Source organism: Mirounga angustirostris, unplaced genomic scaffold (genome assembly GCF_029215605.1).
Source record: "Mirounga angustirostris isolate CCGP_5_RB_7025 unplaced genomic scaffold, mMirAng1.0.hap1 SCAF_6, whole genome shotgun sequence".
NCBI classification, from domain to species: Eukaryota; Metazoa; Chordata; class Mammalia; order Carnivora; family Phocidae; genus Mirounga; species Mirounga angustirostris.
In genome coordinates, this window is record NW_026991714.1 from 82101446 (window position 1) to 82127293 (window position 25848).

Sequence of the window (25848 nt, forward strand, 5' to 3'; positions counted from 1 at the left end):
ACTTTCTGTTTCCATAGAAGTGGTGGGAAAATGGCGTCGTTGTTTGTATCCCGGGGACCAATAAGAATAGGGTATGGGCGGGTTCTAAAGAATGTTAACCAATCCGAGGTCGTCTAAGAGGCCCTCCGGGAAAGAGGTAGGGGAGGGGAAAATATCTAGGGGAGGGGAGAAAGAAGGGAGGGGGGACACTTGGGGTTGGGGGGGGGAAGCGATGTTTGCCCGTCAGTCGAGTCCGGAGTGAGGAGCTCGGGCGCCGGAGCGGAGGGAGACTCTTGAGCTTAAGCTTGCCGCCGCCACGGCCACCGCCTGGATCTTTGCCCGGAGGGAGCCGCAGAGGGTCTGGCGCCGCCGTCCTCTGGAGGGCAGCGCGATTCGGGGCCCGGACCTTCAGTCCGGGAGGGATTTTTCGTCGTCCCCCCTCCCCCCAGCGAGGGAGCCCGAGCGGCCGCCAAACAAAGGTACCAGTCGCCGCCGCGGGAGGAGGAGGAGCCGGAGCTTCAGCCTCAGCAACCGCTGGACCCGCCGCCCTTCTTCCCCCATCTCTCCCCCGGGCCTACTGGTTTTGGGGGGAGTAGGGGAGGGAACTCTGGACGTGCCAGGGTCAGAGCTCGCCTCCGCGGAAGGTAGGGTCATTTTCTGAGGCTTTCACCGTCTCGTAAGGGGGTCCTTTCGGGAGTCACCGGGCCCAGCCGAGGAGCAGGGGATGATCGCTCGGGGGTCTCGCCGGGCGCCCGGATTCGGGGCCTCGGCCTCCCGGGAGCCCCCACCCCCGTGCAGTTGCCAAGCCCGAGTCGCCCCCCAGCCTGGCGGCCGCACACTCAGCGCTTTACCGGCTCCGGGCCGCGATGGGGGGCCCGGGCCGGCGCGGGGGGCTGTGCCCCTTCCCGGCCCCTCGGTCCTCTGGCGGTCTCCGCGGTCCGGCAGCCGGGGATCCCCCTCGCACTTGTCTGGTCTCCGCCTCGGAACGGGACGTGGGCAGCGGTTGTGCGGTGGGTCGGTCCTGCCCGCGGCCCTACGGCCCGCCTGGCCTCTCCGCCGCCCCCATCCGGGGCCCCTTGGGCCCGGGCCTGCTCCGGCTCGGACGCGGGGCTGCGCGACCCTCTGGGGCACCGACCCGCTCGGCCGGGCCCGGAGGCCCTCGGGGAGGACAGCCGGCGCCGCGCCGGCCCCCGGGCTTGTTGTGAGTTTCTTCTCTGACAGAAATGGCGTCATTGTCGGAGACTGGAAACTCCGTCGGGTCCCGACAATGGGGACGGGAAGCTGCCGAGCTGTGTAGGTGGCTGGGTTTGCGGGGCTGGCGAGGCCACAGGGAGCCCCTCATCGGCGTTTCGTGTTTCGGAGGTTGACGTCCGCTACGGCTTTTGCTTCGGGGTTCAGGCTTCGCTCGGTTCCCACCGCCTCCGCCAGTACAGAGGGGTGCCTGTGGTGTTGACCGGGTGTCTTTTGTTTCCTTTCCAGGTGCAGGTGAATCTGCTGTTTTCGAGGGGATCGCGGTCCCGGAATCATCATGAAGGTAAGATTGCTTACAGAAAATGACCTCTGGGGTTCTAGAATTGGGGAAGTGGGGGCGGGGGGGTTGATCGAGGTCGTGTGTGGGGCCTCCGAGTTTTGCAGAGGAAGGTGTGTTTGGTAGCTTGGAGCCCGAGCCCCTTTCCCGGGAGACGATGGGGTTCAGCTGGTGTGGCTCTCTGTCGGTTTAGCTGTGGAGTTGGGGCCACTTACAGGATGTCGCACTGAGCATAATTCTCCCATATAGAACGTCTCTTTTTGCAGGGTAAGGCAGGAGTAACTGCATGAAATAAAGTGTTTTAAAAGGTAAAACAGAAAAAGCAGGTCAAGTAATCTGACTCTAGAAACTGAACTGTATGGTGGTTCTAGCGATTACATTGATGAAAGAAAATCTCGTTTATTGTGTGAACAGTACTGTGAATTTTTAGCAGAAGACCTATTCGGTTAGCCATGAAAATAATCTGAATTGAAAGATTTTTTAAAGAGAATCTTTGTGATCTTTACACAACTCAGAGATAGCAGTTTTTCCTTGTATTTCCTGGGATTTAGGATTATATGGTTTATTTTTCTTTGTTGATCCATTTAGTCTGTAAATTGTTAGATGTTGTGATAAAACCAATGTGGATTGATGTGGAAAACCCATGGCCAGGTTACTCTTAAATGTAAACATGTTAACTGAATGGAGGATAGTGTGTAAAAAGTAGAGTTTACTTAATTGGTGGAAGAGATCATGGCAGTGAAAGTATAGGGTTTTTTTTTTAGAGACTATGTAATTGAATGCTGTCATTTTTTAATACACTGGAGAATGAAAAGCCTTAGATATCTGGCCCTTCGAGATTCAACTGGTGGAACTTAGAAACTAGAGATATTTTTCATCCATGACAAATTTGGAAGTGCTTGAAAGGGTAGTGTGTGTTCACAAGTATAGAAATGCATAGAATAGTATGGGAAAATGTAAATGTTGTCTACTTTTGGTAGTTCCTGTGAATTATTTGAAAACAAGTTTTCTTCTGTTCAGGATCAACTGCTTTTATAGTACTGCATCTAAATGAAAATTTGTAATGCTTGTGTTTATGGAAGAAAGTAAAAGCTGTGACTACTTAAATATGTATCAGCTATACAAAGTAAGTTTAGTCTAGTTTTTCTTTTTTTTTTAGTTTTTTTTCTTCTTGAGTTTGGGGTGCTATAAACTACCTGAAACAGTTTATATCTGTTGAATTCCTGTCTCATCTTCATGTAAATGAAAAAAATAATCAGTTATGTTTCAGAAACAGATTCCTTTTATTAGTCACAGATGCTACCTATAACTCCTGAGACCTGTGTAAAACAGTGACAAGTGAATTTGTTAGGAAAAACTGTTTATCTTCCTCGGTATTGGGTGAGAATTTCTTAAGAAAAGTGTTGGGTTGAATAACATATAATAAATTCAGAAGGTGAATAATACAGGATTTAGTTTGTGATAGATACTGCAGTCTGTCATAGTTCCCAGTGAACTGCCTGGCACATCTTGGGTACTCTGTTAATGTTTGATTAAAAGAAATGTAGTAAGTTGAAGGTCCTTAAGATTTTTTTCTTTTCTTTCGTTTTCTTCCTTTCATTCCCCCCCCCTTTTTTTTTTAACTTGTGTGTTTAAAAAATGAAACTACGTTGGAAACTTTAGCCTTAAAAGTGTCATAGTATTAGGCAAATGCAAATTTTTGGTATCATTTTAGAACTACTAATTTTAAGTGCTTAGCATTTCCATTAACATTGCCTTTTTAAAAAAGGGTACTACTAATGTTCAAAGGAAGAGTTATTAAATTTCTAATTTTATACAAGAAGAACTTCCTGTTATTGTATGTATAGTAAGTCTTCTCATTGGGAGTCTACTGATAATCAGCAGTACTACAAACTTAGCGTATTTCTTATAACGTAATTTCTTACGTGGTGAACATTGAGAGGTTGCCCATGATTGGTATTTTGCTTTAACAAAGTTGTAATTCAAAAAGTATTTAGTAGTGATTATATTGGGCTCACATTTTCTCTTTTTTGTGTGTGTTCCCAGTTTCTAAATTGTAATGACAACTGAGCTATAGAAGGATTTATGCTATTTATCAGATCTTTCCAAACATACTAGTACTTTGAGGCAAGCTTTTAAGTTTTTATTGTCTGTTTTATTAGTCACAAGAAAATTTTTTTTTTTTTTTTAAGATTTTATTTATTTATTTGACAGAGAGAGACACAGTGAGAGCAGGATCACAAGCACGGGGAGAGGGAGAGGGAGAAACAGGCTTCCCGCGAAGCAGGGAGCCCGATGTGGGGCTCGATCCCAGGACCCTGGGATCATGACCTGAGCCGAAGGCAGACGCTTAACGACTGAGCCACCCAGGCGCCCAGTCACAAGAAATTTTTAAATTTTATTAAGTGGCAGTGTATTGATGTCATTGAAAGAATGTTTAGTAATACTTTTCTGGTTGTTGCTTTAGAGTCCCAAAATAAAGAAAAATATATATATCATTTTAAATGTTACGTATTTTAGAAACAATTTTGCTGTAGTACTTACTTCAAGAGTTTATTTAAATAAAGCCCCTTCACTCACTAGTATATTCTGTCTTGTAATATTTTTGCCCAGTGTGTTTTTGAGAAATAGCACTGTAACACAAAGCAGTTCTGTTCTTAACATAGGTCATGATATTGGGGTTACATCGGATTTTTTATAGTTTTTATAGGTCTTTCAATGTCAGTGATAGCACATTTTCAGGAAATCCTAAATTATTAAAAGTTGGTAAATGATTCTAAGAATTATGTCCGATTCATTTCCTACTTTTTTCTAACTAAAACTGTTTTCCTGCTTATACATCGTGCACATTATTAACATCTCTCATTACATTGCAGTAAATTTTCAAATGAAGTGGGAGAAACTGGAGAGGCTGGAGATTTCAGAATCTTTAGGGGATAAGTGATTTAGATGGTTGTGCTTAGAATCTTGGGAGAGTGGGCTTTTTCAGATCTACCATTATCTTCAGTAATCACTGGCTTTAGAACACACAAAAATAATGGATTGATTACAGATGCCCTTTGCTTGTGTGCATGTTCTCACCCCCTTCCCCTTTCCTCCCACCTTCCTTCCCCCTTTCCTTTCCCTGGCTTCTCCTTTCCCTCTTTTCTTCCCTTCCTTTTTTCCCCCTCTTCCTTCTTTTTCTTCACTTGCTTCTTCCCTCTCCCATCACTCTCTCTACCTCCTTCTTTTCCCCTTCTTTCTTCCTCTTCCTTCTCCCCTCTTTCATAAATCATTCATTTAACAACAACCCCATGCATCAGGCAGTGTGGAATGAAGGTGAATAAGCTATCAGATCTGCTCTCAAGGAGCTCACAATTTAGTAGAAGACATAGAAAAGCAAAGCAGAACAGCACATCTTGAATTATAAGAGTATTGACCACAGTATACAATAATTGTGGTAAGTGCTGTGGGAGGACAGAAGAGGACATCTAAATCAGAGTCATGGAAAGTTCTGTGGTAGAATTGACATCTAAGCTGAGTGTTAAAGCTTTCATTGGGCAAAGAAGGGTAAAAAACAGTGAGACAGGGGACTACATGTTGGAAAATGAAAAAAATCAAGATCGTGTATTTGGAAACTGTTCACTGTGCCTAACTTAAAGCATGATGTGTTTGGGATGGAAATAGGAGGGCAAGGATGGGAGAAGGCTAAGTTAGGCAGTTGAAAATTTTCTTGAACGGTACATAGAACCACTGAAGGTTGTTTGAAAGGAGTAAAGTTGGTGGATTTATATTCTGGAGAGGTCACTTTGGTAGTATCGTAGTGAATACGCCAAATGGGAGATCTGAATGGAAGATCTGGAGATTCCAGGTGAGAAGTCCAACTGAGAAGTGAGTAGGGGCTTGAACTAATGCAGTGGGGGTAGATCTGAGATATCTAGGAAACAGAATTCAGGACCTAGTAACTTGCCCTAGGGTGGGAAGAAGTTTCTGTCGTGGGGCATGAGATTGATATTATTGTCACCTGAAGTATTGTTGGAATTGAAATAAAGATGTTGTACAGGGTTTTGAGTATTGAAGGGACTGTAGGATGTCCACATCCTCTAGTTAAAATGTAAGATTAAGAGAGCAGGTAGGATGAAGAGAAATCAGAGGCATGGTTAATTCAGTGTGAATTAACTTTTAACTGTAATATTTGAGAGGATTTATATCTATAATGTGGCGTATGTATTTTGTCCTATGAATTTGTGGTCTTCTTGATGAACAGGTAATTTTGTAAAATACTGACGTGTGTTCTGTCTAAATTGCTAATTGTCTATTGTAATTTTTTTAAAAAGCATGTTGGTTGAGTACATATTTCACTAAAGAATGTGTTCCTGCTACTTCAGTCTGTGAATTCAGTCACTGAAGAAATAATTGTGTACCCTCCATGTATCAGACATGCTTCTAGGTATTGAGGATACAGCAGTAAACAAAACAAGAGTTCTTCCCCTCATGGAGTTTACTTTAAATTAGGACACACAGACACCAAGCAAAAAAAAAAAGTGATAAGTGCTGTGAAGTAAAGCAAAATCAGGATAAGAGGTTACAGTGACAGAAGGTGTTAACTTTAGGTGAAGTGTAATAAATGGCCTGTTTTTGGAGATGACATGTAAGCATCATGCGAAACAAGTGATACAGTGATTCATTCAGTTATCTGGAGGAAGAGTGGTTTATGCAGAAAATACAAGGGCTAGGGTCCTGGGGAGGAATGTATTTGGCCTGTTTGACCGTGGCATACCTTAGGGAACAGGAAGGCCTTTAGAGCTGGAGTGGTAGGAGATGAGGCTAGAGAGATCACAAGGACCATTTCAGTGTAGGGCCTTGTAGGTCTTGGGAAGGACTTGGAGTAAAACCTGAGTGTATTGGAAATTACTGAAGGGTCTTGAGCAAGAGAGTAAAGTGATCTGATTTACGTTTTTAAGCGGTAACTGCTGGTCAGAGGCTAGACTGTGGGGGAGCAAGAGTAGAAGGAGGGGCACCAATGGCAAGGCTGCCAAGTTAGTTCTGGTGAGAGATGGTGGTGGACCAGGTGGGAAGGTGGGTGTGTTGCAGGTGGGGATGATAGGATTTGAATGGATTGGATGTGAAGGAAAAGTTCTGCTTCTTGCTGCTACTTATGGTTGACTAGTCTCTCCCCCTCCCCTTTTAAAATATGTCTTCTGTGATTAATTGGTGGATGGGATTCTTAGGATTGAATACAGCCAAGAAGGCATTCCCAACTCTTAGCCTTCCCTTATTAGGGAGCCATGAACATTGAGCCATGAACATTGAACAGTCCTTTCCATCTTTTTGTTTTGTTTTGTTTTTAAATTTTAGGAAATGAGATAAAAGTCACCCTTTCAAAGTCTACAGTGCAGAGGTGCTTGGGTGCTCAGTCGGTTAAGCGTCCGATTCTTGATTTTGGCTCAGGTCATGATCTCAGGGTCGTGGCATCGAGCCCGGCATCAGGCTTCATGCTCAGCAAATAAGTCTGCTTAAGATTCTTTCTCCCTCTGCTCCTCCCCACACCCGCACACACTCAAGTACTCTCGCTCACGTGCTGTCTCTCAAATAAATAAATCTTAAAAAAAAAAGTGTACAGGTCAGTATTTAGTATTTTCACAGGATTGTGCATCTGTTCACTACTGTTTAACTGCAGAACATTTTTGTCTTCCCAACAAGAAACCTGTACCTATTAGATGTCACTCCTTGTTCTCCTCCTCTGTCTCTCCCCAGGCAGTCACTAATCTACTTTCGGTCTCTAGGGGATTGCCTGTTCTGGACATTTCCTATCAGTGGAATCATACAATATGTGGCCTTTGTACCTGACTTCTTTCACTTAGCATAATTTTTTTTTTTAAGATTTTATTTATTTTTGCGAGAGGGAGAGAGCACGTGCGCGCACACACAGGAAGGAGGGGCAGAGGGAGAAGCAGACTCTCCACTGAGCAGGGAGCCTGATGTGGGACTCAATCCCAGGACCTTATGGGATCATGACCTGAGCTGAAGGCAGACGCTTAACCAACTGAGCCATCCAGGCACCTCACTTAGTATAATATTTTCAAGGTTCATTTTGTAGCAGTACTTTATTCCTTTTTATTGGTGAATAATATTTCATCTAATGGATGTACCACATTTGGCTAATCGACTTACTAGCTGTTGGACATGTGGATAATTTCCGCTTTTTGCCTATTATGAATAAATGCTCCTGTGAACTTTTGTATGTAAGCTTTTGTGTGAACATGTTTTCAGTTTTCTTGGGTCCTAGGAGTGGATCTTTCTGTTTACAGGGTAGTAATACTATCTTTGATAACCCTGTTGAGAGCTGAGTGTTTAGCTTCAGATACTTTGTGCCATTGTATCACATGGCCACCAAAGATTTGAACATTAAAAAATTTATCCAACATTTATTGAACACTTATGTATTGGTCTCTGTTGTAGCCATTTAGGATATATCAATGTACAAAACAGAAAGTCCAGGCCCTGTGGATCTTACATTTTAAGGTGGGGGGACAGACAAAGAGGAATAAACATAATAAGTATTCTAGTTTGTTAGGTGGCAAATAGTATGGAAATAAGAGGGGAGCTGGGTAAGGAGGGTAGGGAATGCGGGGGGGTGGGACAGGTTATAGTGTTAAATAAGGTGGTCAGGTAAGTATACTGAGAAGACATTTGTGCAAATACTTGACTGAAGGATGTGAAAGAGTTAGTCATGTGGCTTTAAAGGCAGCTCAACATGTTCAGTGAACTGCACAGAGGCCGAAGTGGCTGGAGTAGAGTAAGGAAAGAAGAGAATGGGAGGGGATGGGTCAGATAGATAAAGGGGATGCAGGTTCGGGGCAGAGCAGATCAGATCACCTAGGACCTTGACAGCCTTTGTTAAGGATTGTGGTTTTTACTCTGAAAGAATTAGAGTTTTACTCTGATAGAAACTGTGAGTTTTGAGCAGAGGAGTTATGCAGTCTCATTACAGAGTGACAGAGTTTCATTATATTTTTAAGCGATCACTGACTGCTGTGTTAAAAACAGGCTGAAGGCAAGTTGAAGATAGACTAGAAGCTGACCAGTTAGGAAGCTATTTTAATAATAGCTGTGATGATGATGATGGTGGGATATAGTTAGGAAGCTATTTTAATAATAGCTGTAATGATGATGATGGTGGGATGGGATATTGGCTACCACAGTGAGGGAAGTGAGGAGTGGTCAAAGTCTAGATCTCTTTTGAAGGTAGATCCAGCAGGAGTTCTGGTCAGATTGATTGTAGAGGAAGGAGAGTTGAGGAGAACACAGTTTTTTGGCTGAATAATTGAAAAACTGGCGTTGAGGATGAAGTTAGGGCTGTGTAATTTTTGGAAATAAGCATTATATTTTATATTTGTGAAAAATGCTAAGTGGTGTATTGCTCTGTGAAATATGGCTGTAAAAAAGATACAGGTATGCTATATTAAATTTTTGTTAATAGATTAAAACAGTTAAAATTTTCGTTCTTTTTTTTAAAGTTTTATTTATTTATTTATTTATTTGACAGAAACACAACTAGAGAGGGAACACAAGCAGGGGGAGTGGGAGAGGGAGAATCAGGCTTCCTGCTGAGCAGGGAGCCCGATGTGGGACTCCATCCCAGGACCCTGAGATCATGACCTGAGCTGACGGCAGATGCTTAACGACTGAGCCACCCAGGCGCCCCTACAAACTTTTGTTCTTGATGAATTGTTTAAAAATAAGACTCCTTCTGCCTTCCTTTTGGTGTCACAGAACAAAGATGTTTCTACACTCATGAAAATTATGATCTAGTATTCTATATGACACTAACAGTAAGCGGTGGAAGCCATAGTCCTGTTCATCCTTTTGATATTTAAATGTAGATTATAGAAGGTATGGATTTGATAAGGCCTCTAAAGAAAGTATGTCAGTCTTTTTTCTTTTCAGTTGGGCCTCCTTTACACCTAATGGACATTGAACAAAACAAGCTATATAACTAGCTTTTGTTTCCAAGATAATTGAAATATTTTCATATAATTACTTTACGTCAAAATAAGACTGTATGCATATTTGTTATCTCTTAAACTTCTAATCGGTGTGTTTAACTTAATTTTAAATGAGAACTTTTGTATAAAAATTGTTACATTTCTGCTTTCAGAAGTACTGGAAATTCTGACATTCAGGTTTTCTATGGAAGATGATGTGTTTCTAGAAATCTGATCATTTTCATACTAAGATTCGAGATAGCATTCAGGTTTGGAGATTATGAAAATATATGAACAGTTTACTAGAAAATAAAAGGCAGATCTACGGGGATCAGTTTACAGAGACAGAGAAACCAAACTTCATGTTTAACTTTCTGTGCTAATGGTCATATTTTGGCTGGTTAATAGAAGCAAGGGACAAAATAAAAGACAAGAAAAAGGGAAAGTTTTAAAATGACATGTTTTACTTTGAGTATCGTTCCCAGTATTCCTTTTTAAAGATTTTATTTATTTGACAGAGAGAGACAGTGAGAGAGGGAACAGAAGCAGGGGGAGTGGGAGAGGGAGAAGCAGGCTTCCCTCTGAGCAGGGAGCCCCATGCGGGGCTCCATCCCAGGACGCTGGGACCATGACTTGAGCTGAAGGCAGACCCTTAACGACTGAGCCACCCAGGTGCCCTGTTCCCAGTATTCCTTAATCAATATTTGCTCATACTCTATTGGGAAGGTCCAAGTATGGGCTTCAAGATTGCTGTGAATCTCTCCTCTCCCCAGAGTTATGTGCAAAATTTCATATACCCATATGCTTTCTTGGGAAGATGAACCATAGCTTTCATCAGCTTCTCAGTGGAACCTGTAATACAGATATTAAGAAACACAACTCTGTGGTATCACCTGTTTGCTGATATGCTGGTAATCATTTTAATAGGAATAGTTGTTTGTATGTACTTCTGATCTTATCCTTAAACAGGTAATCAAGTGGTTACTACTTAGTTTCTTTTCTTTTTTTTTTTTTTGTTTAGATCACTGTACAATCAGAAAAGAATTTTTATTTTTGAAATGTTAGCATTTATATGAAATGCATATATAGCTTACAATATTTGAGTTTTTGAATTTCTGGAACGAATTTGAATTTTTCAATTATAAATAAATAGCCTTTGATTCATGGAAACATTTCATAAAATAATTTTAAAAGGTTGCTCTGAAAATCTGGAAGTGTAGTTTTTAGCATGCTGGCTTTACTTATGAAACTATTTATTATAAAAGTTAATGTATGTTTATTACTTTTTCCACATTCACTTATTTGCCAAATGGGGTCATCCAGAGCAAGGATAATGTCTAACTGAATATCCAGATATACTTAGCTTTAGGATACAGTTAGAGATTATATTACTCTTGCTGGTGTGAGTGTCTTTCCAGCTTAACACTGATGTTGGCAGTCACGTGGTACAGAAGCTGATTCTCTGGACCATTATGATTTATACAGAAGAAAATCTTACAGAAAATAATGTATATCACTTTTTTTTTAAAAGATTTTATTTATTTGAGAGTGAGTGAGAGAGCATGAGCTGGGGGGGAGGGGCAATGGGAGAGGGAGAAGCAGACTCTCTGCTGAGCAGGGAGCCCGATGCAGGACTCGATCCCAGGACCCCTGGGATCATGACCTGAACCGAAGGCAGACTCTGAACCGACTGAGCCACCCAGGTGCTCCTATATCAAATGATAAATTTAGCTATAGTTAAGAGAATAATAATTCTGTAATAGCTTTATGCTATTAAAGTATGTCAGATTATATGTAGTGTGTCTTGGGTGGTGGTATGGATACTTTATGTAGACTTATTTAAGCCATTTTCTTCTAATTTATAGATAAATTTTTGGCAGTATGACTTAGCTCTAGGATATCTGAAGTCCTGTGTCAAGGCTTTGCCAAGGAACAGGTTGCTGTCTCCTAATTTGATAATTTTGCTGGGCATAATCATTTATGAGAGCATAATTCTAGATACCTGTTTAATGATTTTTTTGAAAATCACTCATTTTTTAATCATTTACTTTAATAGCAGAAATGAAGATTATAAACTACAAAACTTTGAGCAAGTGGCATTTAAAGAAAAGATTCACTTTATACCGATAGTAAAAAGCTATACTTGAATATGACTATAAAAACCATCTTTGTTTAGTTAAAGTGCCCAATAAACAGTGTAAATGATTAAGAGCATATGGCTTGGAAAGAGAGGTCTTGTTCCCAGTACTGTCTCACTCTGTTCTTTACTTGGCTGTTGAAGTTTGGGCAGAGTTATTTATTTTTGCAATGAAAGGAAACATCAGTTTCTTTTTTTTCTTTTCTTTTTTTGCAAACTGGGGATAATAATAGTTGCCTTACAAAGTTGTGTAAGTACCGAATGAAATATCATTTAAAATGCTTTATACTGAACTTGGCATAGTTCTGAGCAGTCAGTATGTGGTAGCTTTATTATTCCTATAAAAGCTTGTCATGTCTTTTGTAAACTGATAGAGTGAGGATTCTTTAATCAAGACTCCTTGGGATTGAATTGGGACTCTCCTACTTATCCAGATTGTGGGCAGTTTTCTTAAACCTTCTAAGAAGGCTGGTGCCCTTGCCTAAAATGAGGAACGTTTGTAGTATTTACCTCATGGGGTTATGGGGGATGCCTAAATGTAATAACAGGATCTATTACATAGTAAATTCTCAATAAATTGTAGCTATTATTATTAGTTCTGTGGAAAGAATGTGCAAACTCTTGTGAGTTTAAAGTAGGCTTTCAGGGTGATATAGTCACTAATCTTTTTTAATTTAAAAGTTGATTTGGAAGTTTTGTGGAAAAGTTGTAATTTTGTGATTAAGGTTAAAACCTGTTATTTTTGTCTTTATGAATTCCTTAAAAACAAAATTTAGGAGCAGCTGGGTGGCTCAGTCAGTTAAGTATCTGCCTTCGGCTCAGGTCATGATCCCGGGGTCCTGGGAACGAGCTCTGCTCAGTGAGGAGTCTGCTTCTCCCTCTGTCTGCCGTTCCCCTGCTTGTGCGCTCACTCGCTCTCTTTATCTCTGTCAAATAAATAAATAAATAAAATCTTAAAAAAAAAAAGAGACTATTTCATGGAAGGGGAAACCAGATTTCTTTATTCTAAGAACTCTTTGCTCCCATTTCAAACTTTTATTTTATCCCAGCCCTCCCTTCCTGATGCAGAAGCTTCTCTTAGTAATTATAATACTTGTCCTCTCTTCTAATTTGCAGCTGGTTTGTCCAGATGGGATTTTTTTCAAGGGAAAAGTAAATTTTACTTCCAAGCCTAGAGGGTTGTTATTGGATTAGGTGAACCACTGGAGATATTTATTTTCTGGATAAGCATCCACCTCTAGCCTTGCTTATGTAGGGCAAACATTTTTTTCTTCTCTTGATCCGATCACTCTTCTGATGTGGCAGTTAGTCACCTGAAGCTGGTCTGGCATCGGGAGCCTGTGGGGGTGGGGCAAATGAGTGATGGGGCCCTGCCAAGCCTGTCTGGACTCTAGAGAGGAGTAAAAGGAAAGCTGAACAGGCTTGAAGACAAAGGAGCTACTATTGCTGTCAAAGTTTAAATGAGGCAGCTTGTCTTATGCCTGTTTGGGAGTTTTAAAATAATGTAGCTTTCCATTTTTTCAGTTTTATCTTGATAAGGGTATCTCACCAAAGGACCCATCTCTATTTTTTATCTGAATATCCTTCCTGAAAGTTGTCCAGTGATTTTTAAGAAAAGTTGTTTCGTGTCTGAGGGCTTTTGACACTTAGTCACCTAATTTTGCTTTACCTGAACTTGGAGACCTATTTTTCTAAACTAGTTCTTTTCCTAGCAAAATTAAATTAATAAGTTTTTAGGGCGCCTGGGTGGCTTAGTTGGTTAAGCATCTGCTTTTGAGTCGGGTCATGATCCCAGGGTCCTAGGATCGAGCCCCATATTGGGCTCCCTGCTTAGAGGGGAGTCTGCTTCTCCCTCTGCCTTTCCCCTTGCTCATGCTCAATCTCTCTCTCTCGCTCACTCTCTCAAATAAATAAAATATTTTAATAAAAAATAAATTAATAAGTTTTTATTATAAAAGCAATACAGGTTTACTTGTAGCATTTGCTATAAACATTAAAAATTACAGAAATCGTACAGTGAATAGTAAAAGTCATTATGTTCCCCAGTCTCACTTCCTGTGGGCAACTTGAGCTAACTAACAGTAGGGAATATATTCTTCCATACCTTTTTCTTTGCACATATACATTTACAAAAGAGGATTTATTTTGTTATGCTTGGTTTTTCAAAAATGGGCTCATACTATAAGTACCGTTCTGTGACTTTTAATCTGTCCTTGTGCATTAGTACGTAACAGAGCTTTGTCACTCTTTTTTGATGGCTTTAGCAAGATTTTATTTGCATTCAATATGCTCTTTTCTCTACCACCAAATGATTCGTATAGGGCACCACTATGTTTCTTTAGCCTTAAGTTTTGGCAAGTGTGTAGAAACCTCCTTTAGAGCAGTATTTAGCATTCAGTAAGTAATCAGTAAGTATTGTTAATTTATTTGAATATGTAGTACTGCTAGGTGGTGAATAGTCCCAGTCGTCTGTAGCATTTATGACAGCCCCTCATGGCCCTATGGATTATTATTACAGCTACTAACTAATAATGAAATCGTATTGCATGAGATTGCTATTAAAAGGTAAGCTGGAAACTTAGTGAGGGAGCATCCCTGTGCTATATGGCTGCTGCTAGAGAAGCTAAGGCTATTCTTGGGATCCCTAGTAGCATTTATTAGAAAGGTTAATTTTAGGACAGACTATTGTAGGCATTGACCCCCACAGATGCTTCGGGTCAGAGTATGTGGTTTAGAAAGGACTTTTTAACACTAGCGTTATAATGTTTTTAAATGGCACATTATGTTTTTAAAGTTTCATAGTCGTTAAGTTATTTCTTATAATATCCCTTTGAGGTAGGTCAGCAGCATTTTTCCTTTTTTATGGTCAGAGAAGCAGATGCAAAGATGCTGAGTGATTTGCCCACAGGCACACATTAAACTGATGGCAGAATCTGTTCTCTTGTTAGTAAACTGAACCATGCTGCCTCTCTGCTAGTTATAAATGAGTAATAAAGTTGTTTCCATTTAGTGACCTTTTGATGGCTTTATGGAATAGTGAATGTAGTTTAGAAACCTTTTACCTACTTTCTTTACTGAAAGAAAATCCTTATAAGGCTAGAATTTACCGGTATCATAGTATTAAATATTTTATGTAAATTTATCCTATTATTTTAAAAATAGAAAAAATCATAGGAAAACATTAAAATGAACTACAGTGGACTTAGTTCTTCTGGGAGAACCTTTACTGGCTTGAAAATGAGTATTGTAAATTAGAGGAAAATGGTACAAGGCTTTGAAGAGTTAATATTTTATAGTAGGAGAAAAATGAATCCTCAGGTTATATTGCCAAGTAATTTTGAGTGGAAACAACTGTGGCCTATAGAGCTAGAAGAGACTTTCAAAGATCGTTTGGCTCTGTGGATTTAGACCCCAGCTATTGTAGCAAGTGACAAACTGCGTTACTTAGACTAAAAAACTACAGTCTGGGCGGCATCCCTTAAGTTCTAAGTTTTCTTGTCCATTGGAAACATTCTCTATTTACTTGTTTGGACTTGATTCTATTTTTCCATTCCCTCTCCCCCAGTATATTAATAATTACTATTTTTTCTTATATGCGGCCTTTTTTCTTTCCAGTTGAAAAGAATTTTTTTTTTTTTAAGATTTTTACTTATTTATTTATTTGACATAGACAGTGAGAATGGGAACACAAGCAAGGGGAGTGGGAGAGGGAGAAGCCGGCTTCCTGCGGAGCAGGGAGCCCGATGTGGGGCTTGATCCCAGGACCCTGGGATCATGACCTGAGGTGAAGGCAGACGCTTAACAACCTGAGCCACTCAGGCACCCCTCCAGTTGAAAAGAATTCTAACTATAATCTTGTGTTGATAGAGGGAGATCGTGGGGAAATTTTCAAATAATAGGCAACTATTGTAAAGAGATTTAATTGAAGGGATCATAGAGAGCCAGAAAATTATATATTCAGTTTTGGAGTGTTAAGACAGATGCTTTGACATGAGTTACAAGTCTGTGATAATAAGTAATGGTTAATCCTTATGTACTTTGGTAATTAGCACAATCCTGTATTTTAATAAACATACAATTTCTAAATACATTTTTTACTGCTATAGACATATCCCATTTATCCCAGAGTCAAGCTGTCATCAATTTTATCTTGTTTTGAAATAGTATTAAAATATTTATCACACAACCTCTGCCCTCATCATGTTCTTCATGACATCATCAAATTCATCATTGTTATTATTATGGTAATTTTGCTACTACTTATTTAGTGTTTAATATGTGTCAGACATTTTCTACATTTTAAAATGTAATTCTCAAAAAAATGCTGAGAGGTACATATGAATATCCCTGTGTTGCAGATGGAAAAAGTAAGGCTGAGGAGATTATGTAATTGACCTAAGTAAATTCATGCCACTAGTTAAGTGGTAGAGCTAGGTTTTAAACCTAAGCTACTCCCAAGTCAGAGCTCTTACCAATACTGTTCTGCCTCTCATTTAACATAATGTCTAGTTTGCTTAGTCCACAGATGATTTATAAGTATCCAGTTCTTTATGAGTTGTGAGTGTCTGTGTGTGTGTTTATGTTTATATGTACATATAAGGGTCTTGGGTGAGGGATTTTTTTTTTTAAAGATTTTATTTATTTATTTGACAGAGAGAGATATAGCAAGAGGGAACACAAGCAGGGGGAGTGGGTGAGGGAGAAGCAGGCTTCCCGCGGAGCAGGGAGCCCGACGCGGGGCTCCATCCCAGGACTCTGGGATCATGACCTGAGCCGAAGGCAGACGCCCAATGACTGAGCCACTCAGGCACCCTTGGGCGAGGGATTTTGAAATGGGCACAGTGAGCTCTGGGATTACTGAAGGAAGAGAAAAGGGAGATACTTTAAAAACTAAGACACATGAATATATTCTCGTTCAGTAATCCTTTCTGTTTTCACATGTGGACCTTAAACTGTCAGGTTTTAATAAGTTCCATTTCTTTTTTAAGTTTTTATTTTTAAGTAATCTCTACAGCCAACATGGGGCTCAAACCCACAACCCTGAGATCAAGAGTTGCACGCTCTGCCACCTGAGCCAGCCAGACACACCTGTTCCTTCTCTTTATGGAACAAGGGAAGCACAAGAATTTAGAAAGGTCCATTAAATTTTCATAAAAAATAGGGTTGTATTCTGGAAAGTATAAATTTCACTTATTAAAAAATTAACTTCTGGGGCGCCTGGGTGGCTCAGTTGGTTAAGCGTCTGCCTTCGGCTCAGGTCATGATCCTGGGGTCCTGGGATCGAGTCCCGCATCGGGCTCCCTGCTCTGCGGGAAGCCTGCTTCTCCCTCTCCCACTCCCCCTGCTTTTGTTACCTCTCTTACTGTCTCTCTCTGTCAATCAAATAAAGAAATAAAATCTTCTTAAAAAAATAAAAAATAAAAAAATTAACTTCTGTGGAATACTTCATTCTTCCTTGGTACTGGGCAAATAAGTTGCTGTTATATTTTTAAAGTATATTTTAAAATTCAGGATTAATCACTACTTTTCTTTAAGAATCAAGAAACTTTTATGTAAGAGTATACAAGTTGAATTTTGAGGGATTAAATGCAACAGGGGTTTTTATAGCAAATCATTACTAAATGTTACTACTTAGGTTCTTTATAAAACTAGTAAATTCTTGCAGAGCAGTGACAGATTTAGGTTCCGTATTTCTTTCCTATTGCTGCTGTAATAAGTTGCCACAGATTTGTGGCTTAGAACAACACAAGCTTATTATTTTGCAGTTCTGGAGGTCAGAAGGCAGAAATGGGTGTTGCTGGACTGCATTCCATCTGCAGGCTGGATGGGAAATGTTTCTTTGCTGTCTCCGGCCTTTGGAGGCTGTACACATACATTCCTTTGCTCCTGACCTATCCTCTATCTTCAAATCTCTGACTAACCCTACTCTTCTGCCTTCCTTTTTCACTTTTTTAAGACCCTTGTGATTTCGTTGGGCCGGTCCAAATAATCCAGGATAATCTTCCCATTTCAGGGTCAGTTGATTAGCAACCTTAATTCCATCTGCATCCTTAATTCTCCCTTGCTATTTAGCAACATTTTCACAGATTCTGGGGATTAGGATACAAACATCTCTGGGGAGGCCATTATTCTGCCTACCAGGGGCTCGTGAGTTTAGCACAATCTTTTAACCTTTTAGGTTTTTCTATAAAATGAGATTTGTATTTATTGTTTACCACAAAGGAATTTCATGAAAATGGGAATTCTCTGCCAGTACAGACAGATCATGCATAGAATACATTCAGAATTATTAACAGATGTTTACTGGTTGATCTTTACCGTTTCTGTTGGGTAGATGCTTGGGGATAGGTAACCAGTGGGCTTGGTAAACTCTGGTCTGAATACTAGAGTTAAGTTTGGCCTCTAGAAGCAGAACAAAATGTCAGTGACTCAGACACTTCCCAGAGAGTGAAGCTTCACTGCTGTTGTTTACTTTTTTTTTTTTTTTAAGTAGGCTCCACGCCCAGTGTGGAGTCCAACTCGGGGCTTGAACTCACAACTCTCAGATCAAGACCTGAGCTGAGATCAAGAGTCGGACAGATGTTTCACCAGCTGAGCCAGCCAGGCACCCCTGTTGTTTCCTTTTAATTTGACTCTTACGTGACTTTTTGTTTTAGAATTTGACCTTTCCAGACCTTTGTTTGTTGAGGGTGGTGAAGGTTTATAGCCCAGTGTTGAAAAAATAGATGAATGCTTAACTCTGATTTTTTAAAAAAGTTTTATTTACTTAAATAATCTCTACACCCAACATGGGACTCAAACTAATGACCCCGAGATCAAGAGTCGCATAGTCCTTCGACTGAGACAGCCGGGGGCCCTTAACTCTCATCTTTTTATGATTTGAGTCTGTTTTAGTCTAAAAGATAACATTTTTTAAGCAGTAGGCTTTTCCACTTACTATGATTTTTCAAAGGACTGGTATGACAGTAATTAAGGAGGGCTTTGAGGGACGCCTGGGTGGCTTAGTTGGTTAAGCGTCTGCTTTTGGTTCAGGTCATGATCCCGGGGTCCTGGGATCGAGCCCCACCCCTGGGATGGAGCCCCTGAGCAGAGAGCCTGCTGCTCCCTCACCCTCTGCCCTTCCCCGCCACTTGTGCTCACACTCTTTCTAGCACTCTTTTTCTCTCTCTCAAATAAATCTTAAAAAAAAGGGGTGGGGACTTTGAGTAGTAGGCAGTTTCAAATCACTATTGCTTATGATTATTTTGTGTGTGCCTAGTTGTTATTCTTGTTTGAATATCCCAAGTAATCTTGGAGGATTTCAGTTTTTAATGGGAGGGAGCCCAAGGCGGGGCTGGATCCAATGACCCTGGGATCATGACCTGAGCTGAAGGCAGATGCTTAACGACTGAGCCACCCAGATGCCCAAAATACTGTTATTTTAACATGTAATCAATAGAAAATTACTAATGAGATTTTTACCTTTTTTCCCCCCACACTATGTCTTTGAAATTTGGTGTGTATTTCACACCTACAGCACATCTTAATTTGGACACTAAATTTTCATTGGAGATACTTGATCTATAACTGCAGCTCATAAAATTTACAGTTGAAAAAGTAGGTTCATATATCCAGGTTGTTCTAAACATACATAAAAGTTTTCTAATAACTGAATTGAACATAGTTTTTAAGTTAAAATTAAAGTTAAAAATTCAGTTCCTCTGTAGCCACATTTCAGGTACACCTGTGGCTGGTGGCTCCTCATCTGACATCACAGGATGTCCCTGTGTGCCTGTGTTCTCCATGGCTCTTCTCAGAATTATGTTATGGTGATTACATTAAAAGCTTTTTTTGTTTAAAAATACTCTTGTTAAAATACATTTAAATATGTCTGTAGATACTATCTGTCATGTGCCAGGTACTTTTTTGGTTGTTAAAATTACATTTAGATACTAAACTTTGTACATTTACATGTAATGTAAATGCATTGATTTTATTTTTTTTTATTTTTTTATTTTTTAAAGATTTTATTTATTTGACAGAGAGAAACACAGCAAGAGAGGGAACACAAGCAGAGGGAGGGGGAGAGGGAGAAGCAGGCTTCCTGCCGAGCAGAGAGCCCGATGCGGGGCTCGATCCCAGGACCCTGGGATCATGACCTGAGCCGAAGGCAGACGCTTAACGACTGAGCCACCCAGGCGCCCCGATTTTATTGTTGATACATAATTTGATTTTACACCAGGATCTTTTGGGGGGATACATTTTATTTTATTTATTTATTTATTTTTAAAGATTTTATTTATTTCACAGAGAGAGCAAGAGCAAGCACAAGCAGGGGTAGTGGCAGAGGGAGAGGGAGAAGCAGGCTCCCCGCTGAACAGGGAGCCCGTCCTTGGATCATGACGTGAGCTGAGGGCAGTCACTTAACCAACTGAGCCACCCAGGCGCCCCTGGGGGATACTTTTTAAAGGGAAACTTAACATTTTAGCGATTTAAGTTTCAGGATTTATTTCCTTGTTTAATATTTGTATTTAAATTGAAACAAAAACTTGGAGACCACAGTATACTCTAGATAGCCTATACACTTTTAAGAAGATTCTGTAGAGGGCGCCTGGGTGGCTCAGTCGTTAAGCGTCTGCCTTCGGCTCAGGTCATGATCCCAGGGTCCTGGGATCGAGTCCCGCATCGGGCTCCCTGCTCGGCAGGAAGCCTGCTTCTCCCTCTCCCACTCCCCCTGCTTGTGTTCCTGCTCTCGCTGTCTCTCTGTCAAATAAATAAATAAAAATCTTAAAAAAAAAAAAAAAAAAGAAGATTCTGTAGATGAAACTCCTGTGTAAAGGAAGCACTAGAGATTAAATATTTAAATATTTAAAAATATTTAAAATAATGATATGAAGGGAAGGAAAAGAACTTCTATCACTGAAGGAAAACACTTATTTAAAATGTATTGTGGCCATTTCTTTTTTTCTCCTGAAAGGCATCTTTAATGTAGAACAAACTATAGTGGGGTGCCTGAGTGGCTCATTCACTTGGGATGTTGACACTTGATTTTGGCTCGGGTGGTGGTCTTGAGGACATGGTATTGATAGATCCCTGAGCTCTGGAGTCAGCTTGAGATTCTTTCCCTCTCTCTCTGCCCTTCCCCATGCTTGTGTTTGTGTGCAAATAAATAAATAAATCTTTTTTTTTTTAAAGAACAAACATAGTAACAGAAGGAGTAATAAAAAATGACAGCCGTTGTTTACTGAGTATTTTATATGTATTATGTCTTCTCCTAAACACAGATAACTCGTTTAATCTTCACACAACACTGTGAGATAGATACTTTTATTTCCTATTTACAGATAAGGAGAAAACAGTAGAGCGTGGATTTGAACTTCACCCAGCTCCAGATCTTGCCTTCTTAGCAACCACACCACCTCCTTATTAGTTTCTGGATAGAGTGAAAAAGCAAAGGAAAGAGTATTTTTTTCCCCCTTAGTAGTTTTTCTGGGATTCTCTAATGGAGGAGCTGGAGTGGAGTGATGTGCAGGGAGGGGGAGCACTGTATTTAACCATTCATTTGGGTTTTTAAGAACAGGACTAAATATTTAAATTCCTTCTGGGACAATAAAAAGATACCTAATAAAGGCACATTTTTTTCTACTCCCAGATTCTTTAGAGTCCCTGACAGTTTTTAAATGTATGATATAAAGATTTTCTGCTGGTCATAAATGAAACCTTAAAATTCCTTCCCATGATAGTGCTTTAGGCAGCTATTACAGATGGGTAAGAATTAGGAATTCAAACTGGTGTAGACCAGCCTCCTCATTTGATCTCTTGACTCATAAACCAGTGTTCCTTTCCATTGTATTCCATTATATTCCATTGTATTCCAGAGAACAGGTCCATCTACTTCTAAACCAGTGCCAAACCAGTGTCCACAGTGATGGGCAAGAAGCATTTCTATGAGTAATTATTTCCTTGATGAATTAGTGTCTGGTGTTAATTTTTGACTAGGCTGAACTCTCAGCAGTTGTTAGTTGTTAGCACATTAAACATTTGGATAATTTCAAAAACATAGTTTGTCCCCTCGAAAAACACTAACAGGTATTTAATGAATATGAACTTGGATTAGGTTCAAACTTTAAGGTGACTCTGGAATGTACAATGAGAAACTTGTAAGTCTGCAGGGTTTTTTTTTGTTTTGTTTTTTAAAGCAAGCTCTGCACCCAATGTGGGGCTTGAACTAACGACTCTGAGATCAAGAGTTAATCGGTTCCACTGACTGAGCCAGCCAGGTAGGACTGCAGTTTTTAATGAATGAAATGCCTCTGTGTGTGGATCAAGCCAGCTTTTATGGCAAACATTAATAGTGGTTTAGTTCCCCATCTCCACACCACTGAAGTTATAACTTAAATTGTCCTGATTGCAGTTTTAGCTGTGATTAAGTGTTGATAAAACAAATGTAGGGTCCTAGTTAAGCTCAGTGAAGATCTCAAGTAAAACTGAAGTGAAATGAAGCCATATACTACATAAGGACCAGTCTGCTAAATAAATATTTAACTAGTCTGTGGATAGGTACAGTGACTGTTAATAATGCAAGTAGTAATTTTTGTATAGATTTAATATATGGTAATTAGTTTGTATTATTTGAAACATAATTTTTTTAATTTTAGAAAATTCCATGATATTCAAATTCTGGAGACTTCAAGAGATGAAAATAGATGATCAGAGATGAGTACACTTTAGTATGACAAATATGCTGGTGATAACAGCTTTAAAAATTTATTATGGAAATTTAAAACATACAAAATTGAGGTTCAGTGAATTTTCACATACTTATCACCTAGCTTCAGCATTGTTCACATTTTGTCATTCTAGTTTTATCTGTTTCACTTTACTGCTCCTTCTCCCCCCTCCGCCTCACTGTGTAGCATTTTAAAGCAAATCTCAGGTATCATTTCACCCATCATTTCACTCGTCTCTTTTTCCAAAGCATAATCACAATGCCATTGTCACAACTAATAATGTTAACAATAATTCCTGATGCCATCCTATAGTTAGAACATGTTCAGATTTCTCTGATTGTCTCACATGTCTTTTACAATTGGATTCCTTACATTAGGATCCAAATAAGGTCCTCACATTGCAATCGAAAGATACGTCTCTTAAGCCTAGTCTCTTATTCTTAAAGTCTCCTCTGTTTTCATGCCATTTATTTGATGAAGGAACCATATTATTTAACCTGTAGAATTTCCTAAATTCAGAGTATAGCTCATTTACGTCTGTGTGGTTTTGTTTAACCCCTATATTTCTTGTAAACTGATAATTCTAGGGACTTTTTTTGATGAGCATACTTCCTAAGAGGTGTTGTATTTCTATTATGTATCATCAGGAGGCACATAATGTTAGGTTGATTCACTTTTTTTTTTTAGTATTACTAAGATTGGTCAGTGGTTTTAGGTGTTGTAAGCCTTACCTGTTTGTTACAAAGTTCATGTTAACTTTCACTCAGTGGTTTTAGCAGCCACTAATGATTGTTGCCTGTCCATTGTGTAAGGATTGCAAAATGATTTTATAATTATATCACTGTTACTGCATTTGTTACTTGAAATTCTATGTAGTGACTCTAAAATACAAAAATACAGACTAAATTGGGACGCCTGGGTGGCTCAGTTGGTTAAGCGGCTGCCTTCGGCTCAGGTCATGATCCCAGGGTGCTGGGATCGAGCCCCGCGTCGGGCTCCTTGCTCAGTGGAAAGTCTGCTTCTCCCTCTCCCCCTTGCCTGCCTCTCTGCCTACTTGTGCTCTCTCTCTATCTCTCTGTCAAATAAATAAATAAAATCTTAAAAAAAAAAAATACAGACTAAATGACTACTTTCCCTTCACTTTGCTGGTTTTTAGAATAATTAGTAGGTGCCCTTCTAAAATGACCAGTGAAGCTTTTTGGGTTTTGTTTTAGGGTTTTTTTAAATGTTTTCTATGTGTTTTAATTCACTGTGGTTGCTGTTTGACATTTCAGCGCCAGTTGGAGTTCTTTCAAATGGATTATGTGTTCTTTTGAATATGATCCTGTTAGTTTTTGATAACTTCCTTACTCGCTGGCACAGGGGATCTTGGGCTTGTCATGTACATTGCCTGCTCCAGGTCTGAAATCAGATTTTTCCTGGAGGAGCCCTGGTTTCCTCAAGTGGGAAATGGTTTTTAGAGATCACAATCAGGGTGTTAGGTGTGTTCACTGCTTCTGGTCCTTTTTTTGCTTCTAGGCTTTTTTAGTGTTTATACCCAGAAAATAAGGTTTTTTGTTTTGGTTTTGGTTTGTTTGCTTTTTTTTTTTTTTTTTTAATTTTATTTTTGAGCCATTTCTACACCCAACGTGGGACTTGAACTTAAAACCCTGAGATCAAGAGTTGCATGCTCTACTGACTGATCCAGCCAGGTGCCCTTTGCTTGTTATGCCGATATTTCCAATTCCCATGAACAATTACAGAGTTTTGATTTAATTTACATTTGTATTTTTTAAATTTTATGCTAAAAATCTTTGTTCCTAATAACGTTAACATGTATTACATATAACATACATATGTTTTGAAATAACAATATCAGTCTTGTTAGTAATACTAAGACTAATTGATGCAATTTAAGATTCCTTTGTGGGGGCAACTGGGAGGCTAGTTGGATAAGCATCGGACTCTTGACTTTGACTCAGGTCATGATCACCAGGTTGTGGGATCAATCCCCATGTTGGACTCCATGCTGGGTGTGGAGCCTGCTTGAGATTCTCTTTCTCTCTCTGCCCCTTCCTCCTGCCTGTGCGTGCTTTCTCTCTCTCTCTCCAAAAAATAAAAATAAATAAATAAAAAGAAAAAAAGTTTCCTTTGTGGGTTTTTTTTTTGTCCTCAGGCTATATTCCACTGAGGAATATAAGAACAGACTTATTTATTTTGCTTTGTAATTTTTTCTTTTTAAGTAAACTCTGTGCCCAACATGGGGTTTGAACTCACAACCCCGAAATCAAGAGTCTAATGGTCTTCTGACTGAACCAGCCAGGCGCCCCAGAATACCTGTTTTATTTTATCTTATTTATTTATTTTTAAAGATTTTATTTATTTATTCATGAGAGACAGAGTGGCAGAGGCAGAGGGAGAAGCAGGCTCCCCGTGGAGCAGGGAGCCCGATACGGGACTCGATCCCATGACCCCGGGATCACGACCTGAGCGAAGGCAGATGCTCAATTGACTGAGCCACTCAGGTGCCCCCAGAATACTTATTTTAAAGTGACTTGAAATCATTGTTTCTATGTGCTTATCCTACCACCTTGATAAACAGTTCATTTCAGTTTGTTTTTGATTTTTCGAGATTACTATGTTTTTTTTCTTTTTAATTTTTTTTTTTTTAAGTAGGCTCTATGCCCAACATGGGGCTTGTATTCATGACCTTGAAATTAAGAGTCTCATGCTATATCATATGAGCCAGCTAGGTGCCCCTGCTTTTTATTTTTTTTAATGTAAATATTTACATGTTTTCAAATGTTGGGGCATTTCTAAAAAGATGCTGGTGGTTGGCATATCATTATTCTCATATTCTGTCACTAAAGAAAGGAAGTATTTTACTGTACAGTAAACTTTATTTTTTACTATATTTGTATTTTACTGTATTAAATACATTAATATTAATTCTGTTAATTGTATAATCAATTATACTGTTATGTTAATATAATTACTGTACAAATTATATAGTTATATAAATATATAATTAATTATATTTCTAAATGTTTACTATATTTATTTTGATTTTTAAATTTTTACTATACAGTAATTTTTTATTTAAAATCTAATTTATGCTTGCATGACTTCTTTAAGGCTCAAATTTAAAAGTCCAGTATAAGTTTTTCAAGTCATCAAATGTTTGCTAGATGGCAGTAAATAGTTCTTGTTTATATTGCTTTTTATTTTTTTATTTTAAAGATTTATTTATTTTAGGGAGAGTACATGGATGCGAGGCAGAGGGAGAGAGGGAGAGAGAGAGAGAGAGAAAGAATCTCAAGCAGACTCCCACTGAGTACGGAACCCCACACAGAGCTCGAGCTCACCAGTCTGAGATCATGACCTGAATGGAAATCAAGTCCGATGCTTAACTGACTGAGCCATCCAGGTGCCCCTATATATTGCTTTTTAATTTCAAATATTTTACTTGGTTTTGAACATATTACATGTCATTAGAAGGCAGATGGAACTATCATTGCTTAAAAGTTGTGGTTGTGATATCTGCAGATA

The 25848-nt window shown here is 39.4% G+C and overlaps 1 protein-coding gene across 5 annotated transcripts in view; it reads left to right on the forward strand.

Moving 5' to 3' along the window:
• The first annotated feature begins 194 nt into the window (after positions 1-194).
• Positions 195-25848, forward strand: part of ARID4B (AT-rich interaction domain 4B) — a 145870-nt gene continuing 120216 nt past the window's right edge. For 4 of the 5 annotated variants that reach the window (XM_045877800.3, XM_064594604.1, XM_064594605.1 and 1 more), the window contains exons 1-2: positions 195-623; positions 1459-1513. In XM_045877800.3, coding sequence (XP_045733756.1) covers positions 1508-1513 — 6 coding nt within the window. In that variant the 5' untranslated portion in view covers positions 195-623; positions 1459-1507. The remainder of the gene's footprint in view (positions 624-1458; positions 1514-25848) is intronic. The other variant, XM_045877799.3, reaches the window with a different exon arrangement.